Source organism: Trypanosoma cruzi, genomic scaffold (genome assembly GCF_000209065.1).
Source record: "Trypanosoma cruzi strain CL Brener 1047053517171 genomic scaffold, whole genome shotgun sequence".
Lineage (NCBI taxonomy): Eukaryota > Euglenozoa > Kinetoplastea > Trypanosomatida > Trypanosomatidae > Trypanosoma > Trypanosoma cruzi.
This window is the reverse complement of record NW_001849568.1, coordinates 47,247-63,200: the sequence shown is the minus strand read 5'-3', so window position 1 is coordinate 63,200 and position 15,954 is coordinate 47,247. Positions and strand designations below refer to the sequence as shown.

Here is a 15,954-nt window from a genome sequence, read left to right as displayed (position 1 = left end):
TTTTCTTTTAACAACATTTACACGACGTTTGCGATGCTCATCTCTTTATTTTATTTTATTTTCATTTTTGTAAATTTGTGTGTAATTTGGCTGCGGAAGCGTGCAAGAAGAAAAAAAAAGAAAAAATATATTTGTGGTTTTATGTACGCATGCCACCAGGCACCAACGGGCAACGGTGCGGGGGAAAAGAAAGAAAGGAGGAAAATGGAAGGGAAGGGGGGATTTGTTTGTTTGTGCCTCCACACCGTCTCACTTATGAACGAGGCGGAGGTCCAGAAGGAGAGAGAGAGAGGGAGGGGGGAAAAGAAACAAAGAATTAAAAATAATAAAATAATAATAAAAGAAATGATATTTATTTGTGTTTGAGGGTTCGTGTGGCACAAAACAACGACGGAAAGCGCAGCAAAAAAGAAGAAAAAAAAAATTGATAGTTTTGGCATGCAACAAAAGCAACAGGAAAGAAAAGGCGGAGTGGGGGGGGGGGGGGGGGAAAACAAAAAAGAGTGGATAAAAGTGTTTTCTCATTGCTGCTATTTAAACGGGTGCGCCCATTTTTGTTGTGGATTTTATTTTCCCATTATTATTTATTTAATTTAATTTTATTTTTTGATGCTTGCTCTCTTCTTATTTCTTCTTCTTCTTCTTCTCTCCCTCTTCCTTTTTTTTTTTTTTTTTTTTCAAATGCATTTGATGTTTTACTTGTATTTATTTTATTTATTTTTGTTTGTTGTTATGTTTATAAGTGCTTGGCTTTTCATATGTCCATGCCTGCGCTCTTTTACAGTGCTGCTCTACTGAGGGGGTGTTTCTCATAACCGCTGCAGCGTCAACTTCAATAATTATTAAAAAACATGAGGGCTGTGCAGGGTGTACGTGAATTGAACCCTTTTCTCCTCCTCCTTCTTCTTCTTCTTCTCAACAAAAATAAAAATAAAAATAAAAGAGGGGGAGGAGGGGTGAGACAAAAAAAGCGAAGGGAACGATCCGTAACAAAAAAACGTGGGGCGGTTCGCTCTTGGCTGATGAGGACGTGCAGGCGGTGGGAGGCGAGCAAAACAACGAATGGATGGCCGTTGAAGAGCCACAATGGGGGATGGTGGGGGGTAAAAAAAAAAAACAGTTGCGCATGATGGGGTGTGGTGTTACAGTAAGCGAAAGAAAATAAAAAAAAAAAAAAAATTGCGAAAAAAAAAAAAAGGCAATAAAATAAAAAAATAAAAAAAAATATAAAAAGAGGGAGAAAGTGGGTGTTATTTTTATTTTTATTTTATTTTGATTTATTTTTGTTTTTATGTGAAAATTATTTTTATGTGCCTACTCCGTCTGCTCTGTTTTTTTTTTTTTTTTTTTTTTTAGCAAGTACTCCTCTCCTGCTCCATCAAAAAAAAAAAAAAAAAGAAAAAAATGCATGTGTTTTTTTGTGTGCCGCATTGTTTTGTTTTCCGCTTCGCGAGTCCTCCTTCTTTGAGTTTTGTGAAGTGAGTCGTACTTTTGTGTGTGTGTGTTTGTCGTTGGTTTTTTATCCCCTTTTTTCGTGCATTATTTATTTATTTATTTATTTAAACACTTTGGCGGTGTTCGTGTGTTTTTATTGGCGGGAGGGGAGGGGAGGGAACGGGCGCGGTGGCGGCCGGAGGGGAAATGCCGACAGACGGGGCACGCTGGAAGGTGCCTGGCGACATGTGCTGTGTGCAAAAGGGATGAGGGCCGAAACGGTGGCCCAACGAAAACACGAACAAGTAACGGAAAAGGAATATATATATTTATATTTATATTTGTATATGTTTTATTGACTTTCTCCCTTCCATTCTCACCGGTGCACACTCACGCAGTGGGAATGGGGACGAGGAGGTGTCTTTCCGATGGACCGTCCTTTTCTTTTTCTTTTTTTTTCTTCTTCTTTTCTGCATGGTTGAATGAGAGGGGAAGGAGGAGGAGGAGGGGGTTTGACAGGCGGCGGAGCAGCGCTGTGAGGAATGGGAATAAGACAAGAAATAAGGCGCAAACAAACAAACAAATTAAGCACGGAATTGGCGAGAGCATCTTTTTTTCTTTTTTTCCTTTTTTTTTTGTCATGGTTGGGCTGTTATTATTATTATTTTTTTGAGGGAAGGATGGATGAGGAAGGAAAGAAGGAAAAAAGGAGTATTCTCGTCTCCCATGCCTCACCGTGCAGAGATGGAGGGGGAGAAACGGGGCGAGCGTCTGGGGGAGGGGAGGGGAGAAGTCCACAACAAATGGTTGGTTTTTTTTCTTTCCTTTTTCTTCTTCTTTTTATTGTTGTTATTTTATTTTTTATTTTTATTTTGTTCTTTGAGGTATACATGCGCACGTTTCCAGTGAGGCGCATCTTTTTTTTTTTTTTTTTCGTGTGTTTCGTGTGTTTTTATTATTATTATTATGTTTTGTTGTGTGCGTAACCCCTCCCCCCCTCTCTCTCTCTCTCTCTATTTTTCTTTTTATTTATTTATTTATTTTCCCGCTGCTCCCTCTATACAACAATCAACACGATAATGGATGGAATCGGTGAAAACAACTGATACAAATGAGACAGACGACGACGACGATGACGTCGCCCACCCCTCTTTTTTTTTTTTTTTTTCTCATCTGAGAAGCTGCTGACTGTTTGCCGGACTTTTGCAGTTTTTTCTCCTTTTTTTTTTCTTTTTGGTGCAGGGGGTCTGTTGCCACTTCTCAGCGTGAGAGAGCGGTGTGGGTAGCGCACCGGGCTCAAAGGAGGAAAGGAATTGAGGGAAGGACTGAAGTGCGATTTCTTACTGGCTGTCTTTTTTTTTTTTTTTTTCTCCCACTCTCCGTGTGTGTGTGCGTCTTTCCAATGACGTACGTGACGCTACGGTCCGACTTTGCGAAGTGCTCCGAGTACCGCCTGCTGGCGGTGGAGGCGGATTGCGTGCGGCGCCTGAAGGAGAAGATAGCCGTGCACGGGAATGAGGAGGCCTCTACAAGGACAGGGATGGATGAAAACAGGACACTGCTTATGATGAAGGGCACGTCGAATTTGTTACTTTGTGATGATGAACACACATATCGACTACGTCGTGTGGAATACTCAAACACACTTCTTCTTGCCGAGAAGCGCCCGATTTGTGACCGTAACATTGAGGCGCTGACGCACACGCCTGTGCAAAACTCCAGTGCGCCGGTCGATTTGGAGAAGAAATGCAAATACGTCGTTGTTAGAGCTGCAGAACGTCTTTTTGAGGCAAAACGAGCGTGTGTTTATCGGGATTTGTTGAAGCTGCTGAAAGAGAGTCCTGTCACTATTGAGGAACTTGAGTCTGAGAACAGCGCACGGCCATGCGATTTGGCTGACGCCAGGATGGCTCCACCCGACGGAGTTATTTGCCAACATTATACATTTCCACAGCTTGTGTCGATGAGCCGATGCAGTGCACGTGAGTTATCAGAAATACTTTCCGAAGCGGGCGCTATTGCCTATCGTGGGCGTGTTCGTCTGCTGCACCCGTCTCTTTTGCGTGAGGCGCTTCAGGCGGTTATCGTCTTTGTGGAGTGTTGCGAGGAAGTCTCCTGGGGGGCGGTGGAGGAGCACTTTTGCCCTTCTGTGTATCCGAGCATTGTTATCCGTGTCGTGCAGAAGATGTACGGTGCACTGGAGCAGGCGGAGGGGAGAACAGGGGCGGTGGCGTTACTTCACGTACGAAAAGTGTTACAAACGCTGGCCGAAGCTGCCATTTTGCTTCTCACGGCTCGAAGTGAAGAAGAACCGGATCGTCAATTCCATATGGACGAAAACTTTTTTTTTCCTTCGGTTGAATTTGAATCATTTTATAACACGTGGGTGGAAAGTATTCCGAGTTCCTTTTTTGCATCTGGTGTAATACCGCCGCGATCCGAGAAGGCAGCTCTCACATCGTTGTTGAATGACGTTGTTGTTGTTCGCGGAGCGTGTGGCGACTGCTACGCCGGCGCGACAGTTGTCTGGGCACCGCAGGATGAGTTGTCTACCGACTTGTCGCAGCGAATGGAGCAGTTGTTTGAGCTGAATCCCGGACGGTGGGAGGTGGGTGCATTGCGTGCATACGTCGAACCGCTGCTGGATCCCGGTGTGGTGTTTGAGCAGGTGGTGCACCGGCATGCGAAGGAGTTCCGCGCACCAAACCAGCCACTCCGGTACGGCAGACTCGTTTGATTGGAGAAGAGATGCAGCTTTCAACTTTTGACTCTGCCACGCGCATTGTTTGTGCTTTTTTTGTGTATTCGTTCTCTCTCTCTCTCTCTTTCTTTCTTTCTTTATTGTTTGTGTCTTGCATTGGCTCTTTTCGACGCCATTTTTTCTTCTTTTTTCTTTACTCCTTTTCTCCTGCTGGGTTACTGTTGCTCTGCTTTGAAACGGCAGTTGTGTCTCTAGTATTCGGATTCCCAGTCCGACTGCTGCCTCCATTTCAACGCAGAAAGGTGCCTAACAAGGAGGTTACATACACACCCACAGGTCCATTATACATATATACACACAAAAATAAATAAATACATTAAAAGGAACACAACGTCCCCTTCATTTTCCGTAAGTTCGAATTAATCAGAAGGGAACCCTCCCTCCTTTCTCTATCGCTCCAAAAAAAAATAAATAAATAAATAAACAAGAGCGAAGGAGAGAACTCTTTTTAGGAGCGATCATGTTTATCAACAGTGCCGCTTCCAGGCAAATGATCCGTGTGCAGATAAGGTCGCTTCGCGGAGAAACAATGGACGTGGAAGTTCCCAGGGAGTGTACTGTGGGTCAGTTGCGTGAATTTCTCATTGGATATTACGGCTACCCGCCGGCGACGTCTCTTGTCTACGGCAGTTATGTCGTTGGGGATGAGTGTCTTGTGGAGGAGTTTCCGTTTGGGTCGCTTGTTCTTGTAACGTCTTTGGATGGGGCTCAGAGGGGTTACCCGGCACAGCAGCAGCAAATCGTGGCACCGCAGCAACGTGGTCAACATTTTTACAACCAACAGCGCCAACAACAACAACGTTCTCAAAATCAAGGACACGGAAAACTGCAACAGCCACAACGGGAGCCTTTTAACCCCTTTTTTCCAGTCGGAGACAAACAACAAAAACAACAACAACAACAAGAAGATCGATCTGTCTTTGATTCTCGTGAGCCAAAGAAAGAATCGGCGGCTTCAGTGTCCAAACATTTCCACAGTCGAACAGATTCGAATTCCATGGCTTCCGGCGGAACTACAACACCACGCATAGGCAACGACAACAAACAGCCTGGCTGCCATGGTGAAAAATTGAGATCGTTTTCGTGTCAGTCTTCGCCTCCTCCTCCTCAAAGAAGCCCACACGACACTGTACCCAGTGGAAAGACCAGCCCTTCTAAATTTGTGAGGAATGCTTTCCCTTCAACTGTTCCAGTGGAAAGCGGAGATGGCAAGGGCTCACTGGACAGGACGCCTCGCAAGAATTCACAAAGTACACCTTCGATAGATGCGTCGAGGACTCCTCGGGATACCAATATTGAGGTGACTAGAGGGGTATCAGAAGAAGCGGGTGACACGGCATCTGTGGCGTCGCGGATATCGGTAAAATGTATGGTTCCTGCGCTTAAGAAGAGCATTAACCTAGAGCTGCCTGGTGATGCCACGCTGGGTGACCTGTTGTTGGAGGTTGTATCGCAAGAACCACGTCTTGCTGGATCCAAAGTAGTTTTTCGTGGGAAACTGCTGAGTGGGTCAGACGCGAAGCTCAACGCGTATGGGATCTACGCTGATGCACTTCCCTCGTCATTGAGCCTGACAAATCCCGACGCGTCAGGTGTGTACACTCTTTTCTTTGCATCAGGTGAATACAGCGAACCCCAGAAAGTTATGCTTCTGGAGATTGAGGCAGACACGGCATGTATAGAGTCCATTATTAAGGATGGAGAATTAACAATTCAGCAGCGTCGTGGTTACTACGAGGAGCTGATGCGCATTCTTTTTAGAACGGACAATCTGCAGGAACTTGAGGGCGAGTGGCGTTCCAGGCGAAAGGATGCCGTAATGCGGGCGACACGGATTCAGGACGTACTTAATGTAGACGTCAATTCTTAGAAGGGTGAGCGAGAGAGAGAGGGAGATTGGGGGGAGGGGGACTGGAAGAAAAAAGAATGCTTGCAGCTTTGGGGAAAAACAACAGCCAGATCGATACTCTCAAGTACCCACACAAAAGAATGCAGACTTTTTGACGAAGCACAGAAAAAAAAAAAAAAAAAAAATAAATAAAAACAAATGGGTGAATGAAACTTGAGTGGGAAGGGATTGGTGCGTGTTGCTTGATGGGATAAATGCTGCATATCTTTTTATTCTTGGTGAGATGTGCAGCAACGGCAGTGTAGGGCGTGTTTTATCTTTTTTGTTGTTGTTGTCTATATATTTATTTCTGTTTGTGTGGATACGCCGTTGCGGTTGAATGTTGGGAAAGAGAGAGAGGGAGAGAGAGAGGGAAAGGGAAAGAGAGAAACTTCGATGGCTCGGGCACGCAGCTGCCTTTTAGATATACGCACGGTATTGATTTTGATCTTACTATGATTGCTATTGCCGTTTGTTTTTTTTATTCCCTCATTTTGTGTTATTTTTTGATGGTTCTCACTTGGTGTACTCCCCATATCGCCACGATACCCTTCTCCTCATCTTTCTGTTGTCCGGTTTGTGGGGAAGGCGATTTACTTCTCTCCTTTTACATGTATATATGTATACACATATACATGGTCTCAGGGGCCGCGCATTGGATTGTCCCGTTTGCCGGATTTTACTCACTAATCCTCTGATTGATGGGTGGTGTGCGGAGGGGCGAGATACAAAGTAGTGAGAAGGAAAGAACGGAGGGATGATGGGGACACACACACACACACACACACACACATGTTTTCATCGTCAAAATATGGGGTGTGGGGTGGTGGACGGCACTCAATTGCGTCACGAATCGGTTTTGATGGGAGTCGAATAGCCGCTCTTTTCCTTTTTATTTGTATTGCGTTTTTTTTTTTTTTGTTGTTGTTATGTGTGGTGTCACGTGCGCCCCTCCTGTGTGTGTTGCTCTCTTTACTCATCTTTCCTCTCAATTATTGCTTCGTACCTACGCCACGCGTCGAGACAAAATTTTTTTTCTGAATTTTTTTGTCCATTTTCATATGTGATTCATGCGCGTAAATTTGTTGGGAAATGGCCGCTTCTACTCCACATTTGCTTTGCTGAGAACACACACACACACACATGTGCCTTGCTTCTGCTCTCCCTTATTTCGCACTCTTCTGCCCCCCTCTTTTCTTTTTTTTTTTTCTTTGCAGTTTTTATTGTCACGACACCCCTTTTATTATCATCTTCTTTAGAGTACGCGACTACAGCAGCCAAGAGATCTTTTATAAGGGTGAACCGAGTAAGGGAAAGCTACATTCAAGCACACAGTGAAAAGGAATAATTCTTCCTCCTCCTCCCCTTCGCCGAAATTTTTCACTCTAGGTGATTATTTATTTATTTCTGATCTTTTTTTTTTTTTTTTGTTCTCGTTCTTGTTGTCTTTGGCACATTTTATATTTGTTTGTTCCCATTCCTTTTTATTTTTTTGGGGGGGCTTTGGTTTTGCCATCGGTCGAGTGCACACTTCTTATACAAGGTACCGCTGGTTGCATTCCCTTTCATCAATGGAACTTACTCCAGTAAGGCAGAGGAAACGTAACAAGCGCTGGCTTTTCTTCGAGGTTCCTTCCGTTGAGGAGCTTGCGGGCATTCCCGATGAAGAACTTGCGAAGCGCACACTTCCAAAAGGTTTTTATTTATGGTTTTTTGCTCATCACATGCGAACCATTTACGCCGTGCTATCCGAACACGTTTATCTTACTCGCGGGGTGCTAGACTATCTGTACGACTATCTCCGCTGGGGGCCGAACAAGATTCACAATAAATTGTTTATATGCTCCTCTTACAACCGGGAAATGCAGTGTAGCAATGGTTTTCTGTGCCGAGAGGTGCATTGTCCCTTCAATACAGATACCGCCATGGAGGCAAGTATTTATAATGTCTTTAGTAACGCGAACGGGTGCCCAACTTCAACCGAACGAAAAGAAAAGAGTCTGAAACATCCGCCAAATGTGTTGTTGTGGCACTCGTTGCATTCGCGATGGACTCCACCATGGGCTTACCCAACGCTCCCTCGAGGCGCAACTTTCCGTGTGGCGATGCCGAATAATCCAAAGCCTGTGGAGGAATTTGATAGTGGGCGAATTTTTGTGACAAAAGTGGTGCGTGAGTACTATGAGCGTTTTCTGCGTAACGAGCCCCCGACGGTTACTCTTCAACACTGCGCCAACTACTCCAAGAACGGCGTATGTTGCTTTGGCCAGAATTGTCAGTTTGTGCATGTTGTGAGTCACACCGGAGAACGCGCTGAAAAGGATGCATCCGTGGGCGATCTTTCTATAAGCAGCGCACCCGGTAACGCTAACGTTTCCATTCGACCGATTCCTGGACAAAAAGGGAATAGTACAACGTTTTCCGAGAGCTGTGGAGAGACATCAAGGACAAGTTGTCCTATGATGCACTTTTCGCTTTCCTCTTCGCCCAGCACATCGGTGAATGCGCCGCCACGCGCTATCTCTACAAAAAGTGTGGCATCTGACACCAGTATGCTTAATACGCAGCTTCTTCTTTTATCAACGCCTTTGATGCAGACGGGGCAATCACCACAATCAAGAGAGAACTGCCAAAAACAAATTCAGCTACAACAGTCGCAGCCGCAATTGCAACCGCAAAAACAGGGGCAACTCCAGCCTTGTCTTTCAACTGGGTGTTTACCTCAATTCAATCCAGCAACCGCATCATTTTTCCTGTTACAAGGACCAGAAAAATCCCAGCCGATATCGCTTCAGCAAATGTATGCACTCCCGGTCCCTCCACAGGATGGCAACGCAAAGGGTGTATCACCTCTTTACTTTATGCCGTACTAGACGAATGGCAGACGCGGAACACAAAGCAAAGCGGTGAAATTCCGGAAAGGAAACAGCATATATAGCTTCATGTGCTAATGATATTTGCAATGACGGATGCAGCAACTTATCATGAGTTATTTGTTGTACTCCTATGTTTTTTTTTTCGGTCTTTTTTTTTGGGGGGAGGGAGGGAGAGGAGTGCTTTTACATATCTTGATTTTAGTCTGTTGATGCCAATCTTTTTTTTTTTTTTTTTTGAAAAATGAACTCGCTTTTGCAGCTTCTTGACTGGCCACGGAGAAGCTGGCATCTGGTGACGTTGGTGTACCATAAGTGAAAGAAGGAAAAGAAAAAAAAAACGAAATTAAGCCGTGCATCAAATTTTATTAATGGAGAAAGAAAGATGCCATTGGCAGCCCCGACAACAATGACGGTTATTTGTATCAATTGGCACGAAGTTTCATTTTCCTACCATTTCATCTTCTTAAGTTTTTTGTTTTTCTTTTCCTTTCTTTCCTCTCCGGTGATTATACTGGTGAGACTGTGCGCTTTTACTTTGGAGACGGTGTCTACGGGCACTCTCAAAGGGAAAATGGGCTCCAAACCCTGCATGCAGGGAAAGAAAGAGAAATGAATAGCTGAATCGTTTTCGAGGAGGGGTTAGAGGTTTTGTTGACTTCTACTTGGCTTTGTAAGCGAGGTGCGGCTGGGTGGGGCGTGTGGGGAGAACACAATTGAAGGTCTGTGTGTGTGTGTGCTTCACGGCGGATGTTTGTTTTTTGTTTTGTCTGTCATTTTCTTTTATATTTTTAATATGTTTTTTTTTCTTTTTTTCGTTGCGACGATGCGTTGATTTTTTTTTTTTCTTCCGTTTCTTCCATTTCTTTCAACTGCCGCCCCTGTCGGTGTGCTGTGGGAGGAGTAAAAAAGAAAAAAGAAAAGGGGACCAACGAAAGAAATGACGTGCAAATAATAATTGAGAGAAGAGAAGCAAAAAAGAAAAAAACAAAAAAGAAAACAAAAGGGCCGCCCTTCTCCACCCACCCACCCACATTTCTCTTTCTGCCCGTTTATCTCATCCATATTTATATATCTCTCGGTGTGTGCGTGCGTGTGGTTTGGGGGGTCGCATCGTCAACGTTGAGTCCAGGGCGGAGAGCCGCAGATACCAATCTGCAGAATTGCCTTTGAACACCCAAAAAGAGACGAAGAAATGAAGAAAAAAAAAAAAAAAAACGAGCACGCGCACTCATTGCAATCGAATTATTTTTGTTCCTCAAAAGTATGGGTCAATGGGGTGGGGGAAAAAAAGCAGAAGAAAAATTATTATTATTATTATTACTGTTTTTTTCCTTTTTTTTTTGGATGCCGATGTAACGGCATGTATTCATTCATTGCTTCGCATTCTTTTATTGAGGGTGCGGAATGGCGTGCGACGGCGCGCCGTCGAGAAAATACCGGAAAAACGAAAAATAAGGGGAGGAAATGGATGTGTGCTTCTGCTTGTGCTTGTGTGTGTGAGTTGCGGTGGGGATCCCGCTCCGCTGGCGTCTTGGGCAGGGAAGCGACGATTGAATGCTGAGGAGGAGCGAAAAAAGGAATGAAGAAGAAGAACAAAAATATGTGGTGTCGATGCGATGAGACGCTGGACGCGCTTATCTACAAACGCACACTAAAATGCACGGCCACTTTTTAGTCTTTTTTTTTCTTTTTTTCCTTATTTTTTTTTTTTTTTTGATTTCTGCGTTTGTTGGTGTTTTTGCTCCGCTTGTCTTTTGCTTCACTCACCGTTTGCGTGAGGAAAGAACCAGGGATTGCTGTTGCTGCTGTTTTGCTCGCTGCTGCATGTATGTTCTCGGAGGAAGCCTACTTGACGACTGGTTTCTGTTAGAGAAGGACGTATTTTTGGGTGTGCCGCCGCATCTGTGTGTGTGTGTGTGTGTGTTTTGGTGATCCTTTTTTTTTTTTTCCCTTTCTTTTGTTTTCCTTCACTCCACTACGTGTCTTTTCGTGTTGCTTGCGATGAACCGATATATCAAGTTGATTATTTATTTATTTATTTATTATTTTTATTTTTTGTATGTGTGCATGCCGATCGTTATTTCTTGTAGTGCATTCTTTTTTGTTGTCCCCCTTCTCTCTAATCCCAGTGGAGCGACAACGATTCTCGTTTCCCCCCGTAGTTACATGCGCACAGACATACATAAATGCATCCATGCATGCATGCGCGTCCGTTGGGACATGCGTGTGCGCGTCTGCCGGTGCATGGCGTGGGGTGGGAAAACGAATATTTGCGAGAAAAGTATATATAAAGGAAAAAGAAAAAAGGGAAAGACGAAGACGAAGAAATAAGTAAATAAAACACCCACGGCACTGTAACAGACATGAGCCGGCAGTGGTTTAATGACACAACGAGAGGGAGACAGGGGGAAGAACCAAAGAAAGAAAAATAAATAAACGTGCCAAAAAAAAAAAAAAAAAGAGGAGTGGATGAAGGAACGATGAAGTTTTTGTCTGAGTACAATTGCTCTGGGAGACATGTCAAGAGAAAGGACATCAGATTGAGAATAGTTTTTTTTTTTTTTTTTTGCGGCGGCGGCCACTCATTTCAGTGCAGCGCGACGGCAGCGCGTCTTACTGGCAGTCTTTGAAGACGGAGGAATGGCGTGCAGGGAAGAAAGGCATGGATATTTGCACACGTGGCGACTGTTTTTTCTTTTTTTTTTCTGTTGGTGCCGTTGTTTTTGGATGTTTACTTTTTTTTTTGTTTGTGTTGCGGCAGGAGACGCATTTATTTGTTTTGCTTATGGCTTGTGTCTTTGGCTGCACAATGGTTTGTTATTATTATTATTATTATTAGGCTTCTACAATGAATGTGTGCCCAGAAGGAGCGAAGGCAGATGATAGCGTGTTTTTCCTTTTTTTTTTTTTGTGTTGTTGTCTTTGTTTTTTGTCAAATAACTTGAAATTATTTATCTGTTTTTTTCCACTTGGCTCTTTTTTTTTTTTTCTTTTTGATGGTAACGGCATGTATTCATTCAGCTTTGCATTCTTATTCTTGAGGGTGCGGAATGGCGTGCGACGGCGCACCGTAAATACCGGAAAAAAAAAAATAAGGGGAGGAATGGAGTGTGCTTGTGCTTGTGTCTGTGTGCGTGGCGCTCCGCCGGCGCGCGACGGAGGAGGGCGAAAAAAAAAGGAGAACAAAAGGTTTTGTAGGCGCTGGCCGCCATCTACAAACGCACCTAAAATACACGGTTTTTTTTTTTTTTTTGGATTTCTGCGTTTGTTGGTGTTTTTGCTCCGCTTGTCTTTTGCTTCACTCACCGTTTGCAAGGTGTTGGGGATTTGGGGTTTTTTTTTTTTTTCCCTTTCTTTTGTTTTCCTTCGCTCCACTACGTGTCTTTTCGTGTTGCTGCATGAACCACATATCAAATTGATTATTTATTTATTTATTTATTTATTTATTTATTTATTATTATTATTTTTTTGTATGTGTGTATGCCGATCGTTATTTCTTGTAGTGCATTTTCTTTTGTTGTTCCCCTTCTCTCTAATCCCAGTGGAGCGACAACTATTTCTTTTCCCCCGTAGTTACATACGTACAGACATACATAAATACATCCATGCATGCATGCGCGTCCGTTGGGACATGCGTGTGCGCATCTGCCGCTGCATGGCGTGGGGTGGGAAAGCGAATATTAAAAGTATATATTAAAGGAAAAAGAAAAAACGGAAAGAATGAAGAAATAAGTAAATAAAACCCCGGCAGAAAAAAAAAAAAAAAAGAGAGAGGGTTTTTTTTTTTTGCATTTTTTGTGTGTTGTTTGTTGATCGCCTGATTTTTGTCCGCAAAAATACACCGCGTCGGAGTGCGGCGATTGCGGTACTTCTTTTTCTCCTCCGGCGGCCACCCCCGAAAAACGCCGTTACTTTCTGCGCTGAGGGGTGCGGGGTGAGAGACCCTGTTTTCGTTTTTTTTTTTTTCCTTGCTTGCTTGCTTGGGATAATAAATGACTGCCGCTTTGTAATTTCCCAACGGTCCTGGGGATCATTAAAAAAAAAAAAAAGACTTCTGAGGAATTTGTTTCTTCGGATTGGCTTACGAGCCGCTATGAGCCCTTTCGGAGGTGTGATGTGCACTGTGCCCGTATCGTGTGTTGTTCTCCATCGGCTGCCATTTTCTTTTTTTTTTTTTCTTTTTTTGCGGGCAGGGGAGGGGGCGCGGCTACGTCCAGACGCACACTCCACTGGATCGCCTCCCATGGTTGCCGCGGGCACGCAGGCGCTGTTGGAGTTTGGCGAAATGCAAACAAACGGGGCGAGGCGTGTGAGAAATCAGATGTGGGATTTGTGGTGGAGGCCATCCACGATGGAATAGGGAGAAAAAAGAAAAAAAGAAAAGGAAAGAAGCGCAAGTGAAAATGCAAGCGAGGGCCCCGCCTCAGAGAAACAAGAGCAAATATGGGTTGAAAAAAAAAAAAACATTGTTTCCTACTCGCCCCTTTGAACGTGTCCATGACTCACACGGTCATGTACGGATGACGTGTTTTGATGATCAGAGTGGTGTGTGTGTGTGTGAGGAACATGACGGGAAGAAGGCAGTAACAACGGCTTTACATAGTTTGCCAATGAATGAAAGGAGAATGGCCAAAAGATGAAAAAAAGAAAAAAGAAAAGAAAAGAAAAGAAAAATGGATGAGAGATGAAGCGGTGACTACAGATGGCGGGAGGTCAGGGAGCGAATACTAAATATATACATACATACATATATATTAAGGAAGGGTAATGCTTTTTCTACAAATGACCTCACGGTGGCGAAGACAAGATCAAATTCAATAAAAGAAAAAAACAACAAAAAAACGAAAACAAACGGGGCTCAGAATCAAACGGTCCTGTATGTATTGGACACCTTTTTTTTTTTTTTTTTTTTTTTGTCATCTTGCTCTCAGTAAATCCTTCATTTTTTTCTTTTTTTTTTAAGTTACCAATGTCCACCACAAATAAGTGTTATTGCATTGGCTTCTATGGGCATTGCTATTACTCTTTTCGGGGGGAGGAATGGAGGGGGAAACGCACATACAGCATTCCTTGCATTTGGAGAGGGTGTCTCTTTTATTATTATTATTTATTTTTATTTTTGAGGTGAGGTGGGCTGCAGGATGAAACAATTAAAGAACGAGAAAATAGTAAAAACAACAACAAAAACAAAAACAAAAACAAAAACAAACGGGGCTCAAATAAACGGTGTATGTGTTGCCTTTTTTTTTTTTTTTTTTTTTTTTTTTTTTAATTGTGTTTTTTTTTTTGTTTGTTTTTAACACCGTTTTTTTTTTAAATTTATATATTTATATATAAATATATTATATTATATTATATTATATTATATTATATATGCGTATCTATGTATTTAAGTCTGTGTGTGTACGTGTGTGTTGAAATTATGCATTTTGGCGGCTTTAGGAGGCCTGCACGTGGGATTTTTTTTTCTTTTTGTTTGGAGTTAATTTTATTTTTGTCGGGTGGGAAGGGGAGGCCGGGGAATGGAGCTGAAAAAGAGCCTGTTAGCATCTGAGTTGCCATGTCTGTGAGTGTGTGTGTGTGCGTAAGGGGCAAATATTTGTTGCCCTTTGCTGGTGCGTGGCGTGTTGTCTAACAGGGGAATAAAAAGAGAAGGAAGTGTTTTGCTAAACTTGTAATTCCAGAGGAAAAAAAAAAAAAGCAGATGTTTTGATTTCTTTTTTCTTTTCTGATTGTTATTATTATTGTTGTTATTTTTGGATTGTACTATGGCCGGTTACTGTTCCCCTCGCATGTTTTTCTTTCCCCCCTTGCAGGAGTGTGGGTGCCGTTGCTGCTGTGACGTCGTCTGCTTTCACTTCCCGCACGTAGACAAGAAAAGACAAGAAAACGGCAGGCAATCGAAAGGAAACCGAAGTGTGAGCCACGCCCTCGTAGGGCGTGGGGATGGAGGAGGGAGGAAACGAAAACAAAATGGGAGTTTGAAGTTCTTGTTTTCTTTCAATGATTCTGAGCAGGTGCTCCTTTTTTTATTATTACTTGCAAACTGTGAGGGATGCCATGGCATATTGCTTGCCTTCTGCATCTTCTGGGGCGCCGCTGGACGCTGCGTCATGAATTCCAGTCAAATTATTGTTTTTTTTCTCTTTTTTTTTCTTTTCACCCGCCTTTTTTTGTACCTACTGGAGAGATTTGCGCGAAACACACACGCGGCGAGACGGGCCTGCCGCACGCTTCTCCCGATGGAGGGTTCACAAGTGAAGGAGCTCATTCAGAAATGGCGCGCGCTCAGCAACGAACTGAGGGAAAAGAATGCGGAGCTTGAAAAGACACGCGCGGCATTGCAGGAGCTTGAGGGACAGCATGCCAAGACTGTCCAGGACTGGGACCTTGAGAAGGCCAACATTCAGAACACAATCTCCCTTGTCTGGGCCCAGGTGTCCGACAAGAAGGAAGAAGTTCTGCGGATTGAGAAGGAAACAGCCGATCTGCAGTTGAAGGTGGATGAGCGGCGACTGCGCAATGAGGAGTACTGGTGCGTTTTGGATAAGCGCAGGCAGGCGGTCACTACGCGATTGCAAGAGCTAGAGGAGAAGGACAAGGATGCGAAGGAGAGACTGCGCGAATTTCGCGAGGTTCGGGACGAGAGTAAACAGCAACTAATTTCCGCCATTCGCAAGCTGGAGGACGCGGACCAACAGGAACTTGTGGATCATCAGCAAAAAACAAGGCAGATGCGAAGTAAAATTTCGGAGGTTGTGGCGTCTGTAGAAGCCGAAAAGAAGTCATGGGCGCTAGAGGCGGCAGTACGTGGATGGAGGGAAAAGAATGACGCACGCAGGTGGCTGAGTGAAGAGGCCAACGCTTCTGAAAAGAACAAGGGAGTATGGGTGGAGGCTATCAGGGAGGCGGATTCGATGCACTGTGACAATTCTCTGAAAGAATTGGACGCACTTCGTGCCCTCATCTCCTGTTAGAGACCGTCACTGTTCTCC

General features: G+C 43.8%; 5 protein-coding genes across 5 annotated transcripts, besides 59 other annotated features; all 5 read left to right on the top strand.

The window, feature by feature from the left end:
- Nucleotides 1–5,304: part of a sequence feature (areas merged during assembly that could not be assigned to a particular haplotype. This can correspond to areas where the two haplotypes were merged or to regions with more than two copies in the genome that were merged during assembly.) that runs on past the window's edge.
- Nucleotides 315–358: a sequence feature (AT_rich).
- Nucleotides 577–608: a sequence feature (AT_rich).
- Nucleotides 620–677: a sequence feature (GA-rich).
- Nucleotides 889–916: a microsatellite.
- Nucleotides 918–942: a microsatellite.
- Nucleotides 1,155–1,233: a sequence feature (T-rich).
- Nucleotides 1,251–1,293: a sequence feature (A-rich).
- Nucleotides 1,332–1,354: a microsatellite.
- Nucleotides 1,381–1,405: a microsatellite.
- Nucleotides 1,540–1,562: a microsatellite.
- Nucleotides 1,753–1,777: a sequence feature (AT_rich).
- Nucleotides 1,873–1,906: a microsatellite.
- Nucleotides 2,045–2,071: a microsatellite.
- Nucleotides 2,106–2,145: a microsatellite.
- Nucleotides 2,246–2,315: a sequence feature (A-rich).
- Nucleotides 2,422–2,461: a sequence feature (GA-rich).
- On the top strand, nt 2,837–4,171 carry Tc00.1047053511807.150 (hypothetical protein, conserved; the record flags this gene model as incomplete). Its single annotated transcript, XM_815336.1, has 1 exon — nt 2,837–4,171. One exon carries the CDS (start codon nt 2,837–2,839, stop codon nt 4,169–4,171), a length of 1,335 nt encoding a protein of 444 aa, XP_820429.1.
- Nucleotides 4,246–4,274: a microsatellite.
- Nucleotides 4,597–4,622: a microsatellite.
- On the top strand, nt 4,656–6,065 carry Tc00.1047053511807.140 (hypothetical protein, conserved; the record flags this gene model as incomplete). The annotated part of the gene is made up of 1 exon (XM_815335.1): nt 4,656–6,065. One exon carries the CDS (start codon nt 4,656–4,658, stop codon nt 6,063–6,065), a length of 1,410 nt encoding a protein of 469 aa, XP_820428.1.
- Nucleotides 5,074–5,099: a microsatellite.
- Nucleotides 5,305–5,417: a sequence feature (areas merged during assembly that could not be assigned to a particular haplotype. This can correspond to areas where the two haplotypes were merged or to regions with more than two copies in the genome that were merged during assembly.).
- Nucleotides 5,418–9,695: a sequence feature (areas merged during assembly that could not be assigned to a particular haplotype. This can correspond to areas where the two haplotypes were merged or to regions with more than two copies in the genome that were merged during assembly.).
- Nucleotides 6,210–6,243: a microsatellite.
- Nucleotides 6,431–6,472: a microsatellite.
- Nucleotides 6,850–6,876: a microsatellite.
- Nucleotides 7,477–7,577: a sequence feature (A-rich).
- Nucleotides 7,655–8,956, top strand: Tc00.1047053511807.130 (hypothetical protein, conserved; the record flags this gene model as incomplete). The annotated part of the gene is made up of 1 exon (XM_815334.1): nt 7,655–8,956. The coding sequence occupies one exon, from the start codon at nt 7,655–7,657 to the stop codon at nt 8,954–8,956; it is 1,302 nt and encodes a 433-aa protein (XP_820427.1).
- Nucleotides 9,696–9,713: a sequence feature (haploid, non-Esmeraldo-like haplotype).
- Nucleotides 9,710–9,825: a sequence feature (A-rich).
- Nucleotides 9,714–11,714: a sequence feature (haploid, Esmeraldo-like haplotype).
- Nucleotides 9,855–9,962: a sequence feature (T-rich).
- Nucleotides 10,136–10,174: a sequence feature (T-rich).
- Nucleotides 10,257–10,279: a sequence feature (AT_rich).
- Nucleotides 10,637–10,674: a microsatellite.
- Nucleotides 10,863–10,883: a microsatellite.
- Nucleotides 10,892–10,927: a sequence feature (A-rich).
- Nucleotides 10,983–11,013: a microsatellite.
- Nucleotides 11,123–11,165: a microsatellite.
- Nucleotides 11,650–11,713: a sequence feature (A-rich).
- Nucleotides 11,715–11,892: a sequence feature (haploid, non-Esmeraldo-like haplotype).
- Nucleotides 11,774–11,797: a microsatellite.
- Nucleotides 11,850–11,954: a sequence feature (A-rich).
- Nucleotides 11,893–12,750: a sequence feature (areas merged during assembly that could not be assigned to a particular haplotype. This can correspond to areas where the two haplotypes were merged or to regions with more than two copies in the genome that were merged during assembly.).
- On the top strand, nt 11,967–12,656 carry Tc00.1047053511807.125 (uncharacterized protein; the record flags this gene model as incomplete). Its single annotated transcript, XM_815325.1, has 1 exon — nt 11,967–12,656. One exon carries the CDS (start codon nt 11,967–11,969, stop codon nt 12,654–12,656), a length of 690 nt encoding a protein of 229 aa, XP_820418.1.
- Nucleotides 12,379–12,415: a microsatellite.
- Nucleotides 12,534–12,574: a microsatellite.
- Nucleotides 12,655–12,732: a sequence feature (T-rich).
- Nucleotides 12,751–13,041: a sequence feature (areas merged during assembly that could not be assigned to a particular haplotype. This can correspond to areas where the two haplotypes were merged or to regions with more than two copies in the genome that were merged during assembly.).
- Nucleotides 13,042–14,063: a sequence feature (areas not merged during assembly with more than two copies in the genome that could not be assigned to a particular haplotype).
- Nucleotides 13,119–13,144: a microsatellite.
- Nucleotides 13,322–13,350: a microsatellite.
- Nucleotides 13,598–13,632: a microsatellite.
- Nucleotides 13,852–13,874: a microsatellite.
- Nucleotides 14,052–14,080: a sequence feature (AT_rich).
- Nucleotides 14,064–14,444: a sequence feature (areas merged during assembly that could not be assigned to a particular haplotype. This can correspond to areas where the two haplotypes were merged or to regions with more than two copies in the genome that were merged during assembly.).
- Nucleotides 14,130–14,168: a microsatellite.
- Nucleotides 14,200–14,257: a microsatellite.
- Nucleotides 14,265–14,297: a sequence feature (AT_rich).
- Nucleotides 14,298–14,332: a microsatellite.
- Nucleotides 14,445–15,271: a sequence feature (areas merged during assembly that could not be assigned to a particular haplotype. This can correspond to areas where the two haplotypes were merged or to regions with more than two copies in the genome that were merged during assembly.).
- Nucleotides 15,202–15,936, top strand: Tc00.1047053511807.120 (hypothetical protein, conserved; the record flags this gene model as incomplete). Its single annotated transcript, XM_815333.1, has 1 exon — nt 15,202–15,936. One exon carries the CDS (start codon nt 15,202–15,204, stop codon nt 15,934–15,936), a length of 735 nt encoding a protein of 244 aa, XP_820426.1.
- Nucleotides 15,272–15,954: part of a sequence feature (areas merged during assembly that could not be assigned to a particular haplotype. This can correspond to areas where the two haplotypes were merged or to regions with more than two copies in the genome that were merged during assembly.) that runs on past the window's edge.